Source organism: Lonchura striata, chromosome 5, assembly GCF_050655825.1.
Source record: "Lonchura striata isolate lonStrDom1 chromosome 5, ASM5065582v1, whole genome shotgun sequence".
Lineage (NCBI taxonomy): Eukaryota > Metazoa > Chordata > Aves > Passeriformes > Estrildidae > Lonchura > Lonchura striata.
In genome coordinates, this window is record NC_140707.1 from 59,201,522 (window position 1) to 59,223,079 (window position 21,558).

At 41.1% G+C, this 21,558-nt stretch overlaps 1 protein-coding gene across 1 annotated transcript; it reads right to left on the minus strand.

The window, feature by feature from the left end:
* Positions 1-19,179: 19,179 nt before the first annotated feature.
* GSC (goosecoid homeobox) lies at positions 19,180-21,412 on the minus strand. Its single transcript, XM_021549655.3, has 3 exons — positions 20,405-21,412; positions 19,937-20,196; positions 19,180-19,503 (listed from the first exon to the last, which is right to left on the minus strand). Exons 1-3 carry the CDS (start codon positions 21,102-21,104, stop codon positions 19,351-19,353), a joined length of 1,113 nt encoding a protein of 370 aa, XP_021405330.3. The 5' UTR covers positions 21,105-21,412; the 3' UTR covers positions 19,180-19,350.
* Between the last annotated feature and the right edge of the window lie 146 nt (positions 21,413-21,558).

Sequence of the window (21,558 nt, forward strand, 5' to 3'; positions counted from 1 at the left end):
TTGATAGAGTTGACACAAGACAAAATGCTTAGGAAAACTAAAACCAGCTCATGAGAAAAATTGTTCTATCACTCTCCATCACAGCCATTCCATAACCTGACTAATCTGCCTGCCCATAACAGTGAATTAATCATAATTCTACTTTTTGCCAATATGTGTTGCATATAGGTGTACATCTGAGCAAAAAAAGAAACTTCACCCCCAACCTAACCTCCCTGCTTGTGCTATTCAAAGAGCCAAAGTAGTTCTCTATTTCTCTTGTTGAATATTCTTATTATGATAAATATGTGAACATTTATGTATACTGTAGCAATACAGTGCCTCATCTTCTTATTTCTCACCACTTGACCCTCAGAAATACCCTTGTCTGCAGGCTGAGGATGTGGTACTCTGCTGAGATTTAATTCCACCCAAAAAAGGGCCAAGGTAGAGGCTCATGGGATGGTCCTTACAAGCCCCCCATGACTTAGTGAGAACTCAAAGCATATTTTCCTCCTTTCAGTGCTGTGAGAATGAATGACAGGATTCTTCAAACAACACAAGGCAAAGGTGAAGAAAAGTTAAAGAATACTTGTTTTACCCAGTGTGCTGGCATGGCTGGGGTAGAGTTAATTTTCTTCACAGTGGCTACTATGGGGCTGTGTTTTGGCACTGTGTTGAGAAAAGTGTTGGTTATATTAGGAAATTCCAGCATTCCCAAAGCATTTTACTAACTAAATGCCCCAACAACCTTGCTCCCTTCAGCAGTGTTCTTTTAATGTGTCCTGAGCCTTGAGTACAGCACCCCGCAGTGGATGGCTGCAAAGGAGTCAGGTGGCAAGATGAAGCTGCAATCTCTTGTCCACTTGCTGCATCTACACCATGCCCCCCAAGGAGATGGCAACATTTTCTGGTTATATTTTATTTCTGCTTAAACACGACAGCCGTGCACCCTGTGGCTGCTGCTCCTGGAGGAAGTTGAGGTAGCTTTATTCTGCTCTGGTCCTGCTGAGGGCCTGGAGGTCAGAGTGAAACAAGAACTTGCAGGCACTGTGCACCTTCTGCCTGAAAAACAGCTCCACAAGTGGATCATGCAGCTTGCCCAATACTAACAAGTGTCGACTCACCACCTTGTAACACTGAACATACGTATATAAATAACTCATTAAAAGGGCTAGCTAAACAATGATGTCATATTAACCATATCCTGCTTCCACTGATTTGATGGAGATTATAAATTAATCATCACTGCACAGTATTATTACATTTAGCATGTAACCCAAATGTCCAGTTATTACTGAATATGTGTTTATTTTGTTTAACTGGGCATGTTTCTCCTATTGAGATATTCAACTGGTGAGTAATTAAAATTAACAACCAATTATCAGAATTATTTTTGGGGACACCACAAATAGACCTTTGTAAAGGTTTTAATGAAAGCAACAGCTGCTTTTATAGGTCTTTCTGGCTCCACGTCACACAGAGATTACTGCAACACAGCTAGAACCAAGTGTGATGCCATATCCCAGTCAAGTCCCAAAAATGTAAAATGTTACTACTGACTAAAAAGAGTGACTCTAAATAATCACCTAGTAAATAACTGTGAAGTCCCAGTGCAAGCTTTACTGCAATATTCCAGATCTGGCACATTGGACTTCAAATAGTAATAATTTTAGGAAAACAAAAGCACTTTATTACTTCTTGTAGATGTGGGGATTTTTCCTCCTCCCTATGGCTTTAAGTCAACTTAAGTCCCTTAAACAAAAATAATTCCTTGCATTATGCATTCTATTAAAATAAATAACAGCTAATTAAGTGACAGGTAAGACATAGCACTAAATTCCTAGTGTGAATGAATATCCCATATGGCATCAGGCTTTTTTTGTCACACTCGAGTAAAGCTAGCTGTGAGAGAAAGCTTTTGCATACCACAACCGTGGGCACCCTGCAAGAACAGCTCATGCAGATCAAGAATGTCAAGTGGCAGCCCAGTGGCAAAAGGTGGCCCACAACACCACTGTATCCAACCTCAACCAGCCAGCCACATGGCTTCCTGGTGCTGCTTGGAGAGGGGTAAGAAAGGGAAACAGTGTGCAGATGGAGTCTGGAAAGTTTCTAAAACTCAAGTGCATAAACGTGGCTGTATCTGGTCTGCCCAAAATACCTCCTTGGGAATACAGTGGCTCCTATACAAAAGCTGGCTATCCCTGCTGTACATAGGCAGTGATGGGTCAGCCAAAAGGCTGTGGGATTTGTGGCAGCATACCAAAAGTTTTCCAGACTCTACAGGACCAGTTGTAATGTGCTGTATTACTGCTTTGCAGCCAAAGCAAAGGGGTTTGGGTGTAGAAAATTCCAGCCTAAATTTGGGGATGTGGGAATTCACCCACCATTACTTAGCTGTCTGCACAAATGCTCTGCAAAAAATAACAATCTTCAAACTTTGTTAAAAATGTGTTAGGGCTTACTACAGGAAAAACTCTATGCACCATTAGCAGGCCCAACCCAACGTGCATTTCTGCACTTCATGAAAGCTAGTTAAGTAGATGACTATCAGGCTCAGGCAGCAGTCTGCTGGCAGAGGGGAGCAGATTACCCCTTTATACAGTATTTGCCAAGCCAAACCAAATCCTCCAGGGAATAGGGATTGGGACTAGGGTCGATGGGTTAGGTAAAGTGCTTATTTTAACCAAATATAACCTAGTGTGCTAACACAAACCACCTAAATTTCCCTATGAGGGTGGGAAAAGCACATATGTTACTTATTTTAAAGTTCCACACTCTAATAATCATCTATCTTCTCAATCTATGTGCATGTATAAATTTGTATTCAGATTTAACATACCTAATATTTGAGGATGAAGACTGGAAGGCAGGAAGGCTAAGAAAGAAATACATTATGGCTTTGATATGAAAGACAAGGTCAGAAGAGCATACAGGAGCCGAAATGGCCAGAAGCCAGAAGTTAGGATACAGCAGAGTAGTGACAACCAGAATTTAAACAAGAAGGTAAACTAACCAAAGAAAATCACACACTAAGAAGCAGAGCTGGGCAGACAAAAGGAGAGAAAGCCCTTTTGATGACTTACATAGCAAAAGCCTGAAGCATTACCAAGAAACACACTTAAAAATGCAAAATACCTGACAGAGTTCCTTTGCATACTCAAAGAAAGAGATATTACTTGTGCCAGTTTCCAGCTGCAGCTCTGATGGCCCTGAGGAATATTGCAAGGGGCTGCAAGGATCCAGCGTTCAGCTGCACCTGAAGATATTGTGATTGTTCTAAGGCTTCCATTATGACTGGGCTCTCCAGAATCCAAATTGTTAATGAATAATGGGAAGATCCACAATATTGATTAGTAAAATAGGCAGGGTCCACGATGTATTCTTTCACATGATGTCAGATTGTAACAGGCAGCAGATTCATAATTGAGTGGTTTCTTTTTTCTTCTGTTTTTGTCCTAGCAGATATATTATGAAGCAAACCAAAGCAATGTTTAATTTAAGTATTCTCACCTGACAAAAGAGCCAAATTAATTTGACAACTGAAAGAGCTAAATTTGACATTGCAAATGTCAAAGCAACATACCAACAGCCCTAACTATGACAACCAAGACTGATACTTTTAAATTTATTTTGGAACAACTGCGTGTACTGAAGCTCTGGACCCTAACCTGGCTATTAGTTTCTGTCATGTGGTCTTGCAGTTTCTTCTGGAATTTCATCAAATATGCCCTTTTTTATGAATCTTTATGACATTTATTTTTGCTTCCACTTGATAGTGCACAGGACCTCTGCTGTTTATAACTTCCACTCTCTGTCCCAAGAGGCTGAAAGTGTCACCAGTGCAATGCTGTGTCAGCTTACAGGACTTTTTGATTGCATGCACACACATAGAGCAGAAATATCAAGAAGGAATACACACTCAAGGTACATTCAAAACCCACCACGAAACAGAAGTAAACCACACATAAATTAGTGTCTATTACTTTTCTGTTTAGAGAGAATACTTCACATTTATGTAAAATCATGAAAGACACATATCTGCATTGCAAAGGAAAAGCCATAATCTGCCCACTGGGCCAATCCTGTCTGAGTCTCTTTTCAGCAAAGGCTGGAGGCAGAAATCCTTCATCTCGCTTGATCAGTCCTGCTGAAATCAGTTACACAATCAGCATGGGCAAGACCTGGCCAGAGTTGGCCCCAGTGTGACTTGTCCAAGATGGTCAAACATATGGCATGCTAGCTTGCTCACTAATGTGTTTCACAAGATAAAGATTATTAGAACTCACATCTGAGGTTTTTCAGTATTCTTTGTGGGTTCAGTCCTTATTTACACCAGTGAAAACCAGATTAATGCCAGTTTATAAACATGAAAATATTTAATTCCTAAATGTTAAAGGACTACAGTATGTTTAAAAAGGTCAAAGTGATAATCCTCTGTAGAAAAGAAGAATGCAAACAAATATCAACTAATCAAGGAACACATGCTGTTTTTCAGAATGCTAATATAAAGATTAATAGCTTTTCTTTGACATCCAAGTGCTTTTGGAAACTCCTCATGTTAAAACACTTTGTAAATCACTTTTAGAGAAAGAACATTCAGGGAGCTCCATTTAATCAAATTAACTACTAGGGAGCCTTGATAACATTCAATAAAACTGCATGTACTTAGAATTCTCATGTCTTTTCCTAGGATATGTAGTTGTTTGTGTTGCTTTACACCACTTTGCATTGCTGTGGAGCCTTGAGAGGGAATTAAAAATTTTTGAAAAGACTGTTCATTCCCCTTGTGTATGCTCATCTTGGACCCAGTCCTGGTCACAGTGAAGTCAAACAATTCCCAATGAATCCCTGGCAAAAATCCCAGAGACTGCTCTAGGAGTAAGAAAAGACATGTAAGGCCTTATCCAAACTCCCCTGAAGCTGATGTAAGACTTTCATTTATTTCTAGTAGGCTTGGACTCCCCCACAAAACTTGCTTAGAACTGTTGTTTTAAACAAGGTGCAGGGAGGCACAGGACAGATTTTGGTCCTGTCTTGGGGAACCATGAGTGATATTTGTGTCTAAGACCAAACACAGACAGCGACCACAAGGCAGTGAGTGCACTATGGAAGAGCTGGACCCAGACAAGGCACAGAGTAAAGTCCACAGCCTACAAGGGCAGGGAAGCTTCTTTTCCTCTCCATTCTGCTGCTCTGGGCATGCTTTGGCCTCAAGAGCAATGCAAACAGACATAGGAGCCAGTCCAAACTCTATCGTGATCCCTAACATCTCTAGCATCCTTTGGTGGAAGAGGCAACATCCTCAAGGTGTGTGCAAGAGCTAACCAGAGAAAGCCCAGCAAGGACCTGCTGGCTCACCGCAGCCCCTGCTGCTGGCAGGCAGAATATTCATCTCATAGCCCACACACTATCTCCCACACACTTCCCCTACTTTTTTTCTTGGCACTTCAGGATTCATTCTATAAATGGCACCCAAATTCAAACTGACACCAAATTTGAGAATGTAGGTAACAGAAAATGGATGCAAATTGCTGAACACAGTTGTTTTTAAGAATCACAGAGCTGTGGAGACCTAGGCTTCCATAAATTTTGCCACTGATTTGTTGTGAATTGTGGTTAGGCCTTTACCCTCTCCATGGCTCTATTTTTCCAACTGTAAAATAGACATGTTCTTATTGAGCATAATGGGAAATTTTCAAGATATCTTGCATGTTGTTTCAAGTATAAAAAGCTCTATTCACAAACCCTAGGTTTCATTCTTCTCAGCTAGATCTGGACTGGGATTCTGAAGTCCTGAGACATGTTCTTCTCTAGAGGTCTGCTTTGGCCAGGACCAAAACTCCAGACACAGAACTGAAGTTCTGGGTTGTTGGCTTCCTGCAAGGATACGTAGAAAAAGACAAGCAAAAAACTCAGTAAGGGGGAAGGTGACAACAATATTTTACCCCATCTGCATTTCCCGCAACTGACATTAAAATATGCAGTGATGTATTTCTTTATGAGTAGACACATAATCATTTTGGGGTCTGATGTTCCTCCCACTGAAATACAAGAGAGAAATTATATATCATACACAGTGAAGATTTTGACATTTGATTCCTCCCACATATTTGAACAAGAGGAAGGCATTAAATGCCAAAACCAAAAATGAGCATGCAGAACCTATCCTTCAAAACTGTAATTCATTCCAAGGCACAGCACTCACTTTACTTTTACACAGACCTGCATCCCAGACAACACAAACCCAGTGGTTGTTTTCCAATTAACAAGAAAATTTTTGCTATTTCTAGTGGAGCATCGAAAACTTATGTTCTAGCATATCTTCTACAAGTATATGTAGGTTAAAATGAGAAGTCATTATTTCAATTTCCTTCCAACTCTAATAGTTTGTTGAACTTTTTCTGTAAGTTTAATTTCTCTTTGCAGATTCCCCTCACAGACCAACTGAAGTGGTGAAGATGTACAGATTGAAATGTACATTACAAATGAGCAACTAATAACATGAGTCTCTAACAAATCTCCAAATACATAGGCTCAAAATTGTGCATATGAGAGATTGTATGTAACTTATGCCCTGTGTCTGTATTATGTAGGCAGAAATGATCTTGCTTGCACTTTATCCCATCACCACCCTTTAAAACATGCACCCTTCTTCATTGCAAAACATTCTCAGGGAGTTCACCCTGTCTAAAGCATGCACAAAGTTTAGCATTAGACTACACGGGCATTACCCTCGCCACCAAAAGGCTGATTTTTTTGGCTAACATCTCAATTTGAAACTGCACTGTCCAGTTTTAAGATGCTATTTTTGTTTTTTAGGGAGAAAAAAAAAAATGACAAAACATACCAGAAGACTCCATGCCAAAATTTCATCTTCTCCTTTCAGTCTGTTGTAGAAGCCTGACATTGTCTGCTGTGATCTGCAGCTACTGAATGCTGCTGTGACACAAACACAAAACTACCTCAGAGACCAGGTCTTTGTTTCTCAAAATCATTAGATTAGAGTCTTCCCATCTTAAGCTAAAAATTGCCATGGCCCTTTTCCCATTTACAGAAAAGTGAAAAGTGAAACACACTGACACTGCGACCTAACTATCAACTAAGATAATAAACTCAAGGTAACTAAACTTTAAAATATAGATAAAACTTCTAAAAATAACCTATGGTAGCTCAACTGAAATATTATTTCTGTCCTGAAGGATTTTTCATATTGTTGAATTGCTTGTCTCACCTAAAATTTTAGGTTAAGGCAAATAGTGCAATTTCCTGAAAAGTACCAAAAAAAATTTTTACTTGGATTTTTTTTTTTTGTCTTGCAGGTTACAGTTCTGTTAAAGATCCTTCCCCATGTTCTCCAAGGAGCTTTCAAAATCCAACAAGATTCTCAAGTACAGGTGGTTACAAAGGGATCACCACACCAGTGTATGTATTTATACAAAGGCGTTTTGGAATTTGGCTTTCTCTGTCTGTTCCACATCAGAAGTTGGTGAATTTCTCCACCACAGGGATAGAATCTCTCTCATGAGTAAACTGAACCTCACTGAAGTGGTTTGGGACAGAAGAAATTAAATGAGTAAGCACTGTGCCAAACATGGTCTTTTAGGCCAGATCATGCCCATTTCTGGAGCTCCACTATCTGAGGAGAGAGAGATGTGGATTTGGACCACTGCAAAATTTGGAAGAATATCTCAGAACATGAGTTGAGCTCTGTAACCACAACCAACATCCTTCAAGCTCGTTTTTAGGAGCAACTACTGTTGATGTAACCAAAATGTCCCACTTAGAGAAGATTTGTTCTTGTCTGAAATCAGCATGAGATTTCCAGAACATGCAACATTTATGTAAATGCAACACTACAATGCAGCTATAAAAGTCATGCCTATCAATTAGTGTAAGAGAAACCATTCTGAACATGCTCATATACAGACCAATTTTCAGAGGAAGTGAAATTTGCCATTATTAATTCTGTCCTTTAACTTTCAACTGTCTGGACGTAAGAAAAGCTCAAACAGTAGCTAATCTGACCAGAGGTATGCATACTAAATCACAAATTACCTTTTAAATGTCAAGCTCCCCTCTTCTCTTGCCAGATATACACAAAACAACTTTATAAGCTGATTCAGAGCAAACAGGTATAGCTGGCGAAACAAAGAGGGACAAATTAAATAATAATAAAAAAAATTAAAGGACAGTAAAGCTCTACAGCAGCAAAAAGACATGCAGAAAATCCATTATATTGCTGGAAATGTACACAGGCTAAAGGGCTACAAACCAGAAACAAACTGAAATATGACACAATGCTAATTTCCAACTGCTCTTGTATGGTGCTGGTAATGAAAGGACAAAGCACTCCAGGTATTCCTGTTTTTCCTCTCTCTTGGTGAAAGCTGATGCAGGCAGTCTGCCTTCTACCAGGAGATACTGGTCATGGAGACATGAACACTTTTTTTTCAAGAGCGTCTCCTTCCCCATCACTTTTCCATATCTCAGGTAAATAACTGCTGATAGCAGAAGTAAAACATTCAATGCACAGATGTGTTGAAGTTAAATTCTCCTAAAAACTGTATTCTATAAATAGTAGAGTACAAGAGTATTCTTTGTCAGATTAGAACTGTCCGTCTGGCCACCAGAAGACACACAAATGCAAAGAATAGATTAAAATTTCCATAGATACTAATCATGTGTACAAGACATTATGAGAGGAGATGTACTAAAGAGATGCTGCAAGCCCACACCTGAGGCACCTCAGATACCCTGTGAGGGGAACACACGCAGTTCTCTCACACACTGAGTCCCTAACGAGAAGCAGCATTTCAAGAATTAATTACTTTATTGTGTTTGCTGCCTAAGATATTTAGGTCACTCCATAAAGTTAAATAGCAATAATGAGTACTGATTATTTTTACCAGCTGACCTAATCTAGGTATGTATTTATGTTTTGCTGCATAAATAACTTGTGTTCACAAATCTCATCTATAATGTTTACAATGTTTATAACATCTCAAGATGTAGGAATAAAATGTTAACCACATAAATCTCCTTACTGTTAGGAAAAAATCAGCAGTATTCCACCTAGTTTTTAATCATGAGTTACAAAGTTAGATCAGAGGTTAAAATGCAAATTACTATGAAGCTTGTTGTAGTTTAATTGCTTCCTTAGGGATTTCTCCAGCATGAGGAAGTCCCCAAATGGAATGGGGCTGATCTCCTGCTATTACTGCAAAGAACACAGGAATGGCATGAGCAGGGTCAGCAAGCTGCAATGTTTGGCCAAATCCCAGCTGCTGTGTCTCCTGCCCTGGATCAAGAACCTAGCTGTTCCAGGGCATGGGTAACTGGAAGGTCACTTACAGCCAGCCTTGCTGGCCATCCATTTCACAGAGTTGCCTGTAGTCAGTCCAAAGAGTTTATTCTCTTTATAACCCTGCTTCTCTTAGCTGTTGTCCTTTCTGGGAGGAGAGAGGGGATGGGGGAAAACATTGGTCAACAATATTGATCAGCATTGGACAACCACTCCTGCAGTAAAGGTCATCTTACTTCCATAAAACACACTGCTGGTTCTGGTGCAAAACCTCCACACTATTACAAGCCCTAATAGATTAAACACCATCACTCCAAAGAGTAGCTTTGAGGTTGCCATCATTTTCAGCTCAGCTCAACACCTGCCATGAAGTAGCTATACACTTACCACACTGGAGCATTACAGCTTTGTAATTTATTTTGGTAAGGAGCAAGTGACAAGCCAAAACAGATTTTATCAAATTAATGAAATTACAATGTGTAATAGTAGCATTTATCTTGCTGTTAGTGATTATAAGCACATTTGTAACTATGTACTAGAAGACCTCTCAGTGGGATGTTGACAACACTGAAAGAAAAACTGTTGTCCTTGTAAATGCAAATATAGGCATGCACACTAGAGAGCCAGTAAAAATGTCACACCCAGATACAGATCATGAAGTTGTCAAACTCATAATTTTCTGCACTGCCAGGCTAGGGCAGGTGATAAATCCTTTCAGATCCATCCCTCTCTTAAAATACTTACTGGAAGCAGTTCAGAAAAGAAACAGTTGCAAGCTCTCACTTTGAAAAAAACATGGATTTATATGCTTCTATTCCCCCTTTCTCTTCCAATGTCTTCTTCTACAGCCTGTACACTGTCCCTCCCCTGGAAGTGCAAAATACATGACAGAGGGCCAACCCTTTTTTCCTTGGCATCTCACCCTTGCTCAGATGCCTTCTTGATAAGATCTAAATTGGTTTAGCCTTTCTTCAGAATGGATTTTAAATAATATGTCAGAGGGGAAAGTGACCTCTAATTTGCAAACTTATCAGTCTACTGCTGGTGAGGCAATAGAGGTTACATCAGGTTGTGTAGCATTTCATTCTCAAGAACCTCTTTGATCAGGTATTACAAATCTATCTAAATATTTTTATTTTCCAACTTAAAACATGTCTCTGTCTGGAGTAAGTAGAGGAAAACGCTTGCTCAGAAGAAACTGTGATGGAGAAACAGTACATAGCACTTGGTATCTATGGATATCATATTGAATGGTTTCCATTTTACAGATGGAAACATATCTGGCCCAGCTGGGACAGTAGGCATTCAAGTTTCTAACAGCAGAACTACTACAGATAAATTCTCTTCTCTTGCTCCCGTACTAGTGTCCTGTCCACTAAACTGTACTACTCAGTCCCAATTTCTGCTGAAAATACTACCAATATTTTTCATTCAGTCTCTAGCTGACCTATCTCAGTGAGGCTTCAGCCTGGAACCTATCCTCTGGGCCTCATGAGTATTTTAAACTCTCCTTTGTTGTTAATAGAGTCTACTTTGTATCTGCAGATATGGTTTCAAACCTGCTGAAATATGTTAAGAAGGACCTCAGTCCTTGCAAGTACAATCTGCAAGTCATGCATCATCAGCCATTGCATAACTTTCCATAGATTTTTTTTCTGCACAAAAGACATTTCCATACCAAAGATGATTCACTTAAATGGAACTCCAGCATTTGATTGTCTCACATCCACAGCCATGAGCTATAAGAAAGAAGTAGGGTTTCTAAAATGGATCAGAAGGCTTTCATTATGTACAAGTTTAAACTGCCTCCACAATTTATGCTGCAACAAGAACAGAAGGACTACCAGTAAGAGTCTGTAAAAATAAATGAACCCAAACAAAAACATATGATGGTCTACAAACAACAGTGATTTTCAAGTTGTTGTTTTTTTTCCAAAAAATAACCTCAAATGTATCTCATCTTATTTTTTTTTAAATCTTAACCTTTCAGTTGTACAAACATAATTTCAATCAAACCTTAAATGGTTTTAATCCCCAACTAGAACACTCAAAAGCTGTTATTAGCTATATTTGTAGGCCAATTCTTCTCAGCAAGTCATGGCCCCTGATAGATGTACTCAGTTGACTTGGAAAAGTAGGGAAGTGTGGCTCTTGCCTGCTTGTCTCTCTTTTTCATACAGGGCCAAGAGTCATTTGGCAATGCAGACTGGAGGAGTGCTGTTTCCAGTTCCTGTGATCTACTTTCAGAAGTGAAGATTAGATTATACTCCCTAGATTTGCTTTCTCCAAAAATGTTCTCAGATACTTTTCTATGACAGCTGTGTTTCTACTTTGTGCTGATCCAAAAGTTATTTTAAAAAAGCAAATCAATTTATTGATGTCAATAGACTGGCTCCAAAATAGTACCCAAACATTATTAAAATATCCAGTTGTTTTTAAGACAACCTAAACAGGAAACTGAGAGAAGAACAGAAAAAATATGCAAAGTTCAAAATCAATTCAAAAGACACAAATTAATAGACTTCTTTAGACTATTTTTGACATCAAATCTATTATTTTTTCATTTTTTGTTTTAATTTCGTAGCCATCTGAGATCCATATAGCCAATACCAAAATTTTCAGCATGCAATCAAAAAGGCTGTGAAGCTGAAATGGAAACTGCTTCTGTTCCTAAGACAGCTACTTCAAAGAGACTGATATTAGAAAGAATGACTCTAGAGCACCTAATGTCCTAGCTCTTAGTGCTCAACATGAATTCTACTTACCTCTTAACTGCAATGTGTCTGGTGACTGAACAGTTTTCCCAGTGATCAGTCAGCCAAAGCATTAAACTGTCATAAGCAATGTGGCCATAATCAGTCCCTGTGTCAGTGGTCTTTTCTGATGTCAGAATAATTTAGATGCCCAGATATCTGAAGCAGCTGTGCCAATGAGTATGTGAGCAGAGCAAAACACAGCTGCTTTGCAATTCAGGAACACTGTTCTGGGTTTTCTTAAACATCTGGTAAATCAGATGTACCTTTAAGGCCAAGAGTGATAGGTATCAAACTTTTATCTTGCCCTTATGCTGGTGGAGAGAATCTAAACACAGTTTCTGAGAGCCTAATGTCCCTAGTCAAGCCTCATTTCATGGAAAACACCTACTTCTATGTCAAAGAAATACTTGTCAACAGTATTACTGCTCATTTAAAGACTGTTGTGCTTGTGTAATTATTTCAGTGGAAATGTATCTCACTGAAACTTTTAACATTAATCCAGATACAAGGGTAGGCTTATTCCATCAGCAACAGCACTGACTGCAGTGACTTTAATGGCAGAAACACATTCCTACCTTTAGAACTGCACCTGCACAAAGGTGGGAAGGGCCACTTTAGCTGAACAAATCTGAGAGGGCAGAGAATTTTAAGGAGAGAAAGCTCCCCTGGGATTTCTAATGATCCTTTCCTGCATGATTCTGTCCCTTTTAGACCAGGGATTAATGCCCTCTCTTCACTGATCACCTTGCAAAGTAACCACATCCATTGATGTCAGTGGGAAATATTATCAGCTTTAGAAAAAAGTTTGGCATTCATTCACAAAGGTTTTGGGTCAGGCTTCCACATCATCCCTTCAACCAGGCTAAAGGAGTCTCAGGTAAGTTTGTTTCACTGTGAAGAGCTGTCTCTCTACCTTTAGGGTCAACTAAAAGAAAAAAACAGTATGTTCTAAAATTGTGCATGATAAACACTTTATAAAACTGATGAAAAAGTAATATTAAATAAATAAGACCTAGTAACTGATGCAAATAAGGCCTGAGACTTTCTGTATAATGCCAGGAAGCTCCAAATAAAGGGTGTTGGGTTCATGCCCTTCTAAATCATTACAGTTTCCACAGAAAATATCAACCTCCTTGAGATTCTTAAGTTAGGGAGATTTATAGTGATAACAACAGCAGTAGTTTATTTGAGACAGTTAATCAAAATTCTAGCACTTACAAGACCTCTGTGAACACTACAGATTTAAGAAATTGAACACTAAATATTCAAAAGTAAGCTTGCAATTTACACAAGTACAGTAAATTTCAGTTATGTGTTTCATTACACTGGTGCCTTATTGCTTTTAAGGGGTTTACAACTTGGCTGTAATTATTCACCATGGGGTAAAATTTGGCATAAAAATAACTATTTTCCATTTCTATTTCCAAAGAAAGTTACTTGCTCTCTGCTGGCATTCCCTGCTCATGCAACACTCAGCAAGAGTTTTTGGGTGTGCAAGCAAAGTAGGTTAGGTCTCTGATTTTGTGGCTTTTAAAAATATGTCTTTCATACACCCAAACCATATTGTACCTTTATTCACTCATCTTCCATTAATTTAGCCTTCAATCTGGGTTCATGGACATAGCAAAAATACATGTAATTTGTTTATGAACCAAGTGAAACTATATATATAATTACATCAACCACGAAGGCCTTATTTTCACCAGAATAGTCAAATTTCCAGCAGGATAACAGGAAAACATGGTGACGGCATTAAACTCCACCAGTGAGAAAATGTCATCACTTCTGCTTCCCCACACTGTGCCAAAGACTTCTTGTGTGTCCCCTGGAGAAAGAGGTACCTCAGCACCTCCAACAGCAAAATGGAGCAACAGTAGTTTCCCACCTCGGGATCAGTCTGAACATTCACAGCTAAGCTCTTTGACAGTTTGCCAAAATCCCCAAATAAGGAAATAAATACAGTTTTGGTCAGGTTCTACACTTGTAACACCTTTGAGTCAAGAGGGATGCAGCCTCAGATGTTCTCATCCTTGTGCTCAGCAGCTCGTTCCAGCACTGGGGTTTGCAGCTCAGCCTGTGATGCTTCCCTACAAACCAAATCACTGAACTGACACCATCAGAATCTGGATCTCCATTCCTTGGGCTTTTTTCTTCCAGGAAAAGTGCATAAAAGTGCATACTAAGTCTACCACGTCTACAGATGCACCCACCCTGGACAGCAAGGGGAGAAGAAGCTCTGCAGGCAGCCTGTTGAAGGAGAAGGTTGAATCCTAAGTAAGGGGGTACAGTTCACCAAAATTGTCCCTTTATTCATGGTATAGTGAAGGTGAAAAACCCAACACATGTCGTTAAGAAAGCAATCTGCAGTCCCTGTATAACGAACATTACCTCAGAAAGGCAATGATAATAATAATAAAAATAATAATAATAATAACAATAACAATAATAATAATAATAATAATAATAATAATAATGATAATAATAATAATAATAATAATGTGCTTATATAAACAAGTAAATTAAACTCTGGGGGGATTTCAGTGCTTAGAGTTTTGAGGGAAGACTCTTTCTGGATATAATGCAAAGGAAAGATTATAAATTCTAGGCTTGCACATGTCTTTGATGTCTTTGGAGGTATAAACTCCACATCTCCAAGATAAGCCTGCAAGGACTAGAAAAGAAATGAAAACACATTCAGACATCATTTAGAAGACAAAGGAGAAGTAATTTTCAACATTCAACTCTAGATAATTCTATGCTTTAACAAGTTTCCTGGCCTTTCTCTTGCTCCATTATTGTTCTATTCAGTTGTGCCTTAAGTTTTGCCTTAAGTTTTGCCTTATGTCTTGAGGGATATAAAAGATATATATATGTGCCTGTATACACATACACATGTATCTGCCTTTAGACATCTACTCTATCCTGAATACAAAAGTATAAGTAAGATTCTTTTTTAATTTATTTATTTTAAATTTGAATTCTCCAGATACAGGTTTCTGTCTTTAAAGTTGTCAGATCCTTTACAGAGATATGTCACTTTAAAGTTGCATTAATTTCTTACATTCCAACACCTTTCAGCTATAATTATTATCTTTGTGTAATAGACTCCAATCAAATCAGGGTAAGTGGCAACTCCAGAAAAACAGGGTAATTTTACAAAATTTTTCTGTCTAGGTTTAGTCCAGGCTCACCAGGTCACTGAAGTAGGAAAGTATAAAGTATAAATGGAATAAAACCCTAGGGGGTCAAAATATAAAACAAAAACTCTTTAGACTTTTGTTCCTTTATGCTCCGTGGTGTTTAATCCCAGAGAACCAATAAATGCAGATGGAGCACAAAAAATATGAACTCACCTTAATGTTGCATTTTTTTTATAACTTCCACTAATCCAAATGTTTGCTTCACAAGTCATGTGTAAGAAAGAGTTTGCATGGTTTATATTCCCAGGATCCCATTATAGTAAAGCTCAAAAACAGTTCACTCAAGTATTAGTAAAACTGAAAGGTAAAAAAAGTCCAGATTCTCAGCTGATAATAAATCACTTTATGTCAAGCAAAAAAAATTCTGACCTCTGCTTTCTAGCACCACTCATTAAAACAAGAACTATGGAAATAAATGTGGAAAATAGAGTATTAACAGAAATATAAATTTTTGCTATCTAAAGGCAGATGGCACAATGAAGATAGCTCATCAGATTACTAAATCTGCCTCTATAGAGAAGAAAACTTCTGCATTGAATCCTTACTATACATTGCTCTCCCTACAATTCCCTTGAAATAGAATTTTGTAACCTAAGCCAGCTTGGTGTCAGAGAGATTTATTTGGTGTATGCTCCTTTTGTATAATTATTTAGTTATTACTCCTATAATGCACAGCATTATCTGGAATAAGCCTGCACTGCAGTGGTGAACCTCCAAAGTAGCTTATGTTTCTTCTTATAATCCCTCACTCAACCTAATTCCCTTGTGAGGTCTGAGAAGAGTATTATTCATTCTACAGACAGAAATTTAGGAAGAAAGAAGTCCAGCATTTCATAGAGAATCAGTAAGACATCAAGAAGCTGAACCCAAGTTCAGTGCCTCAGTACCATGAACAATACAGAACATTTCAGTCCCATCCAATCTTCTGAGAATGTTTGCCCAAGATACAAGGTTGTAAGTTGCACTGGGAGATACAGACAAAACCGACCAAATAATTTTTTAAATTCTTTTTTGGTCTCCTTTTAGACAAATGTTAACAAACAGAACCACAAACAGCTCTTTCAAAGCCCCTTTGTTAGAACTGAACCTGCTGGAACATAGCACCTATTCAGGTCTCTTGGTTTGATTTGTTCCTACTTCATGAGCAGAAAGAGAAAATAATGAAAGCTGCTACGTGGTATTTGCATTTTGGCATGTAGGAATCCTCCTAAATTAAAAATCCAGACAGACATCTAGAAGTGGAATATGCCAACAAAACAGCATAAACGAATGAGAGATCTTCTTGTTACAATCCCTCTCATGTTTTCAATAATTTAGTTTTCAACTTTCTTGATCCTTTTCATGCAAACTTCTCACTACTTTTTCACTATCATACTTCCATACTGCACAGAATCTCATTTTGTAGGCTAAAAAAAAAGATAGAATAAAACCTTTAGGTTTTCAGCAAACACCACTGAGAAAAAGAATAAGACAGCTACTATGAATGGCACAAACACAATTTTTAGTAAGTAAGATTAAGCTTTTAGGTCAAGATTAAAATTGCCTTTCAACTGTATTTTAAAGTCATATTATTAGCTTCAGTAGATCTACACCTACTTGTAGTAATAACAGTAGATTCCTGTGACTGCAAGATCAAGTTTATGGTAATAAAGAATTTATAGAAAACTCAAAAATTAATACAGACAAAAGTACAATGTTATTTTAAAGAAATCAGAGGTGATTCAATTCCATGACTAGAACTGTGTTTTGGAATACAAAGTTTTGATTCTTACATCACATCTTATGTTTCCACATAACAAACAGCTCTCAATAAATCCATTATTGTTTGGGGACCTGGAGCTTCTGTGGGTCACAAATGGAGCCATTGCTCCCATTGGAAATATCTACGTTTCTTTAAAGATGTGTACTGCAACTTTAAGTAACTCCTATTAGTAATCAAAAATCTTTTTAAATCCCACTTCTTACAAATCCAGATCTAGTTTAACTCCTACATTCAACTATGCAAGCTAAAATCTTTAATAGAGACTTCCAAAATTGTCATACCACACAAAAAATAAAAAAAGCAAAACAAAACAAAACCTTACCAAGCTCCTATTGTGACAATATGGATATTTACACATGGAAGTAACACAAATATATAAGCATTTGTAAAGTCTTGGGCAATATTATCCTTAGACCTGGCTTTTATTTGCAAATTAAGTATGCATTTTAAAACCTAACAGTGACTAAATACAGAGGTGATGACATTAAAACTTCACTCACAGAGACTTCCTGCATATAACATAACAAAACACTTCAAATCTAATTTTCAGCAATTTAAGAACTAATTTTTAGTGCTGTTGTGTTGTAATTCAGTATAGTTTACAGAGGTCAAATATGCATCCATAGCAATAGGGTAGAATCTCCAAAATGTAATAGCTCCATAAAACCAAACCATCACATGTGTACAAGAAGAATCCATTTGTTTTTATCCTTCCTCTTCTGCTGTACTGAGGAACAAGAGGCTAATTTTTTTTTCCCTTCAAGACAGCAGTAGCTGTGAAACTCTTAGCCTCCTAAAGGCTGGCTCACACAAAACCACACTGAATTGCTTCCACAGCAGCTGCTCCTACATCTTGATGTGGTGAGAGGTCACTCAGAAAGAGATACGGCATCTCTGTGGAAACATTGGCATCTAAGAGCTATCTGAGCAGACAGGTACTAAGACTGGTTCTCTCACACTAACACCTGCAGTATGCACCATGTTACAACACCCATAAAAACCTGGATCTATCATGAAAAATAGGAAAAAGGCAAGCAACACAGCAGTTGACCCTTTCTCGCATCACTGGAAGTAATGGTGAGCATTTTTGAACAAACAATTTGTCTAAAGTAGGTGAGATTAATAGATATAGGTGAGTTTAGGCATTGGCCATAATTAAGAAAAATCAGCTTACTACGACTTAACTTTGAATGAAAGGCACAGCATGAAGTTTTCGGGCCAGAGATCGTCTGAATTGGATTTACACTTTCAGGTTATTTGTTTTAACTTTATGAACAGTCTTTTAGGCAAGGACAGAGAAGTGTCTTCCTAAACACAACACCATGGGGAACCACTGTGGCTCCTCTCTGAAATGATAAGCTCTGAGCTGGAGAGCCACAGGGGAAAAAAGCGGAAGGAAAACGAGCGTGGATTTTAAAGGGGGAATAGACGTCTCTGCTACGAGGCCCTCGTAGAGGGAAGAGTAAAACGAGGCCAGGCTGTCACTGCTTTCGGAATTGCAAAGGTGCTGCCTCAAAGGGGAGAAAACTTCCATTAGCAACTTCCTCTGAAACACCTGAAAAAAAGCAGCACACAAGGGCTCGTACTCCCTTATACGCGTAATTAATCTGGTAATGTCTACAATTTATTAACAACAGCTTTAAACACCGCTGAAGAGAGCTGGCTTTTCAAAACGAGGGTCAAAGACAAACGCTTTGGAAACTCAACCAAGCTCAAGCGCAGGGAGACAGGGGAAAGAGCAGGAGTTAACAAGTGTGGGGCCGGGTTTGCTTCCCCTGCCGGTGTCTCCCAAGGGCACGGTGGCCGGCGGGCCGGGACCCGCGGCGCTCCCGGACGGGAGAAGCGCTCGGGCCGCGGCCGGGCCAGCGAGGCCGGACTGCCGAGGGCCGCCCCGGGAGGAGCGGCGGGGTTCGCTCCCGGCCCCTCGGGCTCGTACCGGGCTGCCAGGCTGGGCCCCGGCCGCTTCCCTCCGGGTGCGAGTCCCACCATCGCTGCCCGGCGTGCGGCGAGCGGGACCCGCCTGCCAGCGCTGCCCTCCGCCGGCGTTCCCCCCGTGATGCCGCACCGCGGAACACCGAGGAACCCCGGGGAGCTGGGCACCATCGCTCCCTGCTCCCTTGTCCCTCTCCGCTCCCTCTCCCCGCGGCGCAGAGTGAACAAACGCGCCGCCGTCTACCTGTGCAACACCTCCGCAACACATTTTATTTACACGGAATTAGCTCGGGGCATTGTACATTATATACAGATATTTCCCCCCTCCAACAAGGCAGATCTTGTGCAAGATTAGTAGCATCCTCTGGAGTGTATCCGACAGTCCACGGGAAATGTCCCCCCCACTTAGAAGTATCAGCTGTCAGAGTCCAAGTCACTTTTCCCGTCCTCTGGTCTCTTCTCCGGTGACGTTTTAGACGCTTTATTCCATTTTTGTGCGTTTTCTGATTCCTCCGAAGACGATCTCTTTTGCCTCCTCCACTTCGCCCGGCGGTTTTTGAACCAAACCTGTTACGTTAAGAAATTAAATTATTAGGGCGAAAAACAAAAATAAAACTATGCAAACCCGCAGCTGACCTCAGCCCCGCAGGAGCCCTGCTGGGGCCGGTGTGCGGCGGCCAAACTCGGACGGACGGACGGACGGACGGACGGACGGACGGAGGGAGGGAGGCGGGGAAGCCGCTCGGGTGGGACCGGCCGGGCGCATTCAGGAGGCACAGCCGCCTGCCGACAATCCCTCGCAGCCCTGTGACAGGCTCGGCCGGCCGTCCCAAGGAAGGGCACTTGGAAATAATAAAAAACTTTCCCTCTGCCCCCGCAAAGCGGTCGCTCTCCCTCCGCTGGCAGAGCCGGGCTGGAGCCGCACCGCGATACATCCGGTTCGGGCGCGTTTGAGTGCGAATGGGGAGAGGGTTGAAGAAAGAAAAAGAAAGCAAAGTACCTCCACTTTTTCCTCTCTTAAGTGCACCCTTCTGGCCAGCTGCTCCCTCGTGCCCACGTCTGGGTATTTCGTTTCCTGGAAGAGGTTTTCCAGCGCTTCCAGCTGCTCGTCAGTGAAGATAGTCCGGTGCCGTCTTTTTCGCCTGCAGTGCAGCTGGTTCAGTAACTGCAGCTCCGTCCGGGACAAAGTGCCCACGTTCATGTAGGGCAACATCTGATGGGGAACAGGGGACATCAGGACTGACCCAGTGCCCTCGTAACCTACGGACAGACAGACGAGTCGACGATAGGCTTTGCATGAGATCGCTGCTTCCCCCCACTCCTGTCCCGTCCCGTCCCGTCCCGAAAATGTCCCCTCCCGCCGCCCACCCGCTCTCCTGCGGGCCTCCAGCTCCCGCCACCCGCTCCGGCCCCGCGGCTGCGGGAACAAAGGGGCCCGTCCGCCCCGTCCCACGCGGGGCCGCCTTACCTGCGGGGGGGACGCAGGAGCACTGCTGGGCGCCCAGGGGCGGCACGGCCCCGCAGCACGAAGGGCCCACGGGGGACGCCGGCACATGCAGCTGCCCGTAGTAGTAGTTGTTGTAGCCGAGCCGAGATCCAGTGACGGCCGGCGGCAGCGCGGAGGCGGGAGCCACCGCCCGGGAGTAAAATCCGCTGTAGTCGGAGGCGCTGCCGTAGAGCGAGTCCCCGTGGAGGCTGGGGAAGACGACGGGCGCGGCGCTCGGGGGCAGCAGCACCGAGTCCTTGCAGCGAGGTCTGGCCGCCAGGATATTGTCGATGCTGAACATGCTCACAGGCATGCCCCAAACCGTGCGGGGCAGGGCGGCGGGGACCGGCCGGGGGAGGGAGGGAGGAGGGCGGGAGGGAGGGTAGGTGGTGGCTGGGGAGGGGGGGGGAAGAGGCTGGAAGGACACGAAATCGAAACTTTTCGGATAAATTTTAGAAAGGGATCGGAGCGAAAAGAAAAGAGCCTTTTCCGAGGGCAGCTTGCGGGCAGAGTGTGCGTGTGTGTCTGTGCGCGCGTGTGCGGTGTGTGTGTGTGTGCGCAGGATCCACCCCTGGAACTTTCCCCCCTCAACTCTCGCCTGTTTACTGATCTCAACCCAGAGGGCTGCTCGGAGTATAATCCATCTGAACCTCTTCCCTTTTTTATACCCAGGCGACGTCATCCTGGATTTAGTTCCTGGTAATATGCAGATGACAAACAAAACCAGATTTGATTTTTTTTTTCTCCCCTTTTTTGGTGAGGAAGAGGTGGGGGTTACACAAAGGAGTGAAAGCAGCCAGAGTCTGTGTATTGAGAATTAATGAAATTAACGTAATCCTTTCCATTAGTGGGCTTTTTAGAAAGGCCCCAGATTTAGGCTTGATCTCTGCTGCACCGGCTAATTGCCCAGGTTAATCTTATTAATGCCATTGTGTAGAAGTGGTTAGCAGCTCCTAGTCTTGTCTATTATGCACCTACTTTGGTCGTGTTAGTTCACATTAGTGGGTGCGATTTCCTCTGTCTAAGGCTGAGATTCATTATTTATGCTTCGAACTGCTTAAGAAGCACTTAAAAAAAAAAAGAAATAAACTGCCACATAAACATGCAACGCCCCCCCCACTCCAAGTGTTTCTGTA

Bases quoted from the DNA above. Each gene is read 5' to 3' on its own strand.
- GSC (XM_021549655.3), bottom strand. From the start codon at position 21,104: ATGACGTCGCCTGGGTATAAAAAAGGGAAGAGGTTCAGATGGATTATA. The intron at 20,197-20,404 runs GTAAGGCGGCCC...GTCTGTCCGTAG, and splicing joins CTCCTGCGTCCCCCCCGCAG to GTTACGAGGGCACTGGGTCA. The intron at 19,504-19,936 runs GTACTTTGCTTT...TTAACGTAACAG, and splicing joins TAAGAGAGGAAAAAGTGGAG to GTTTGGTTCAAAAACCGCCG.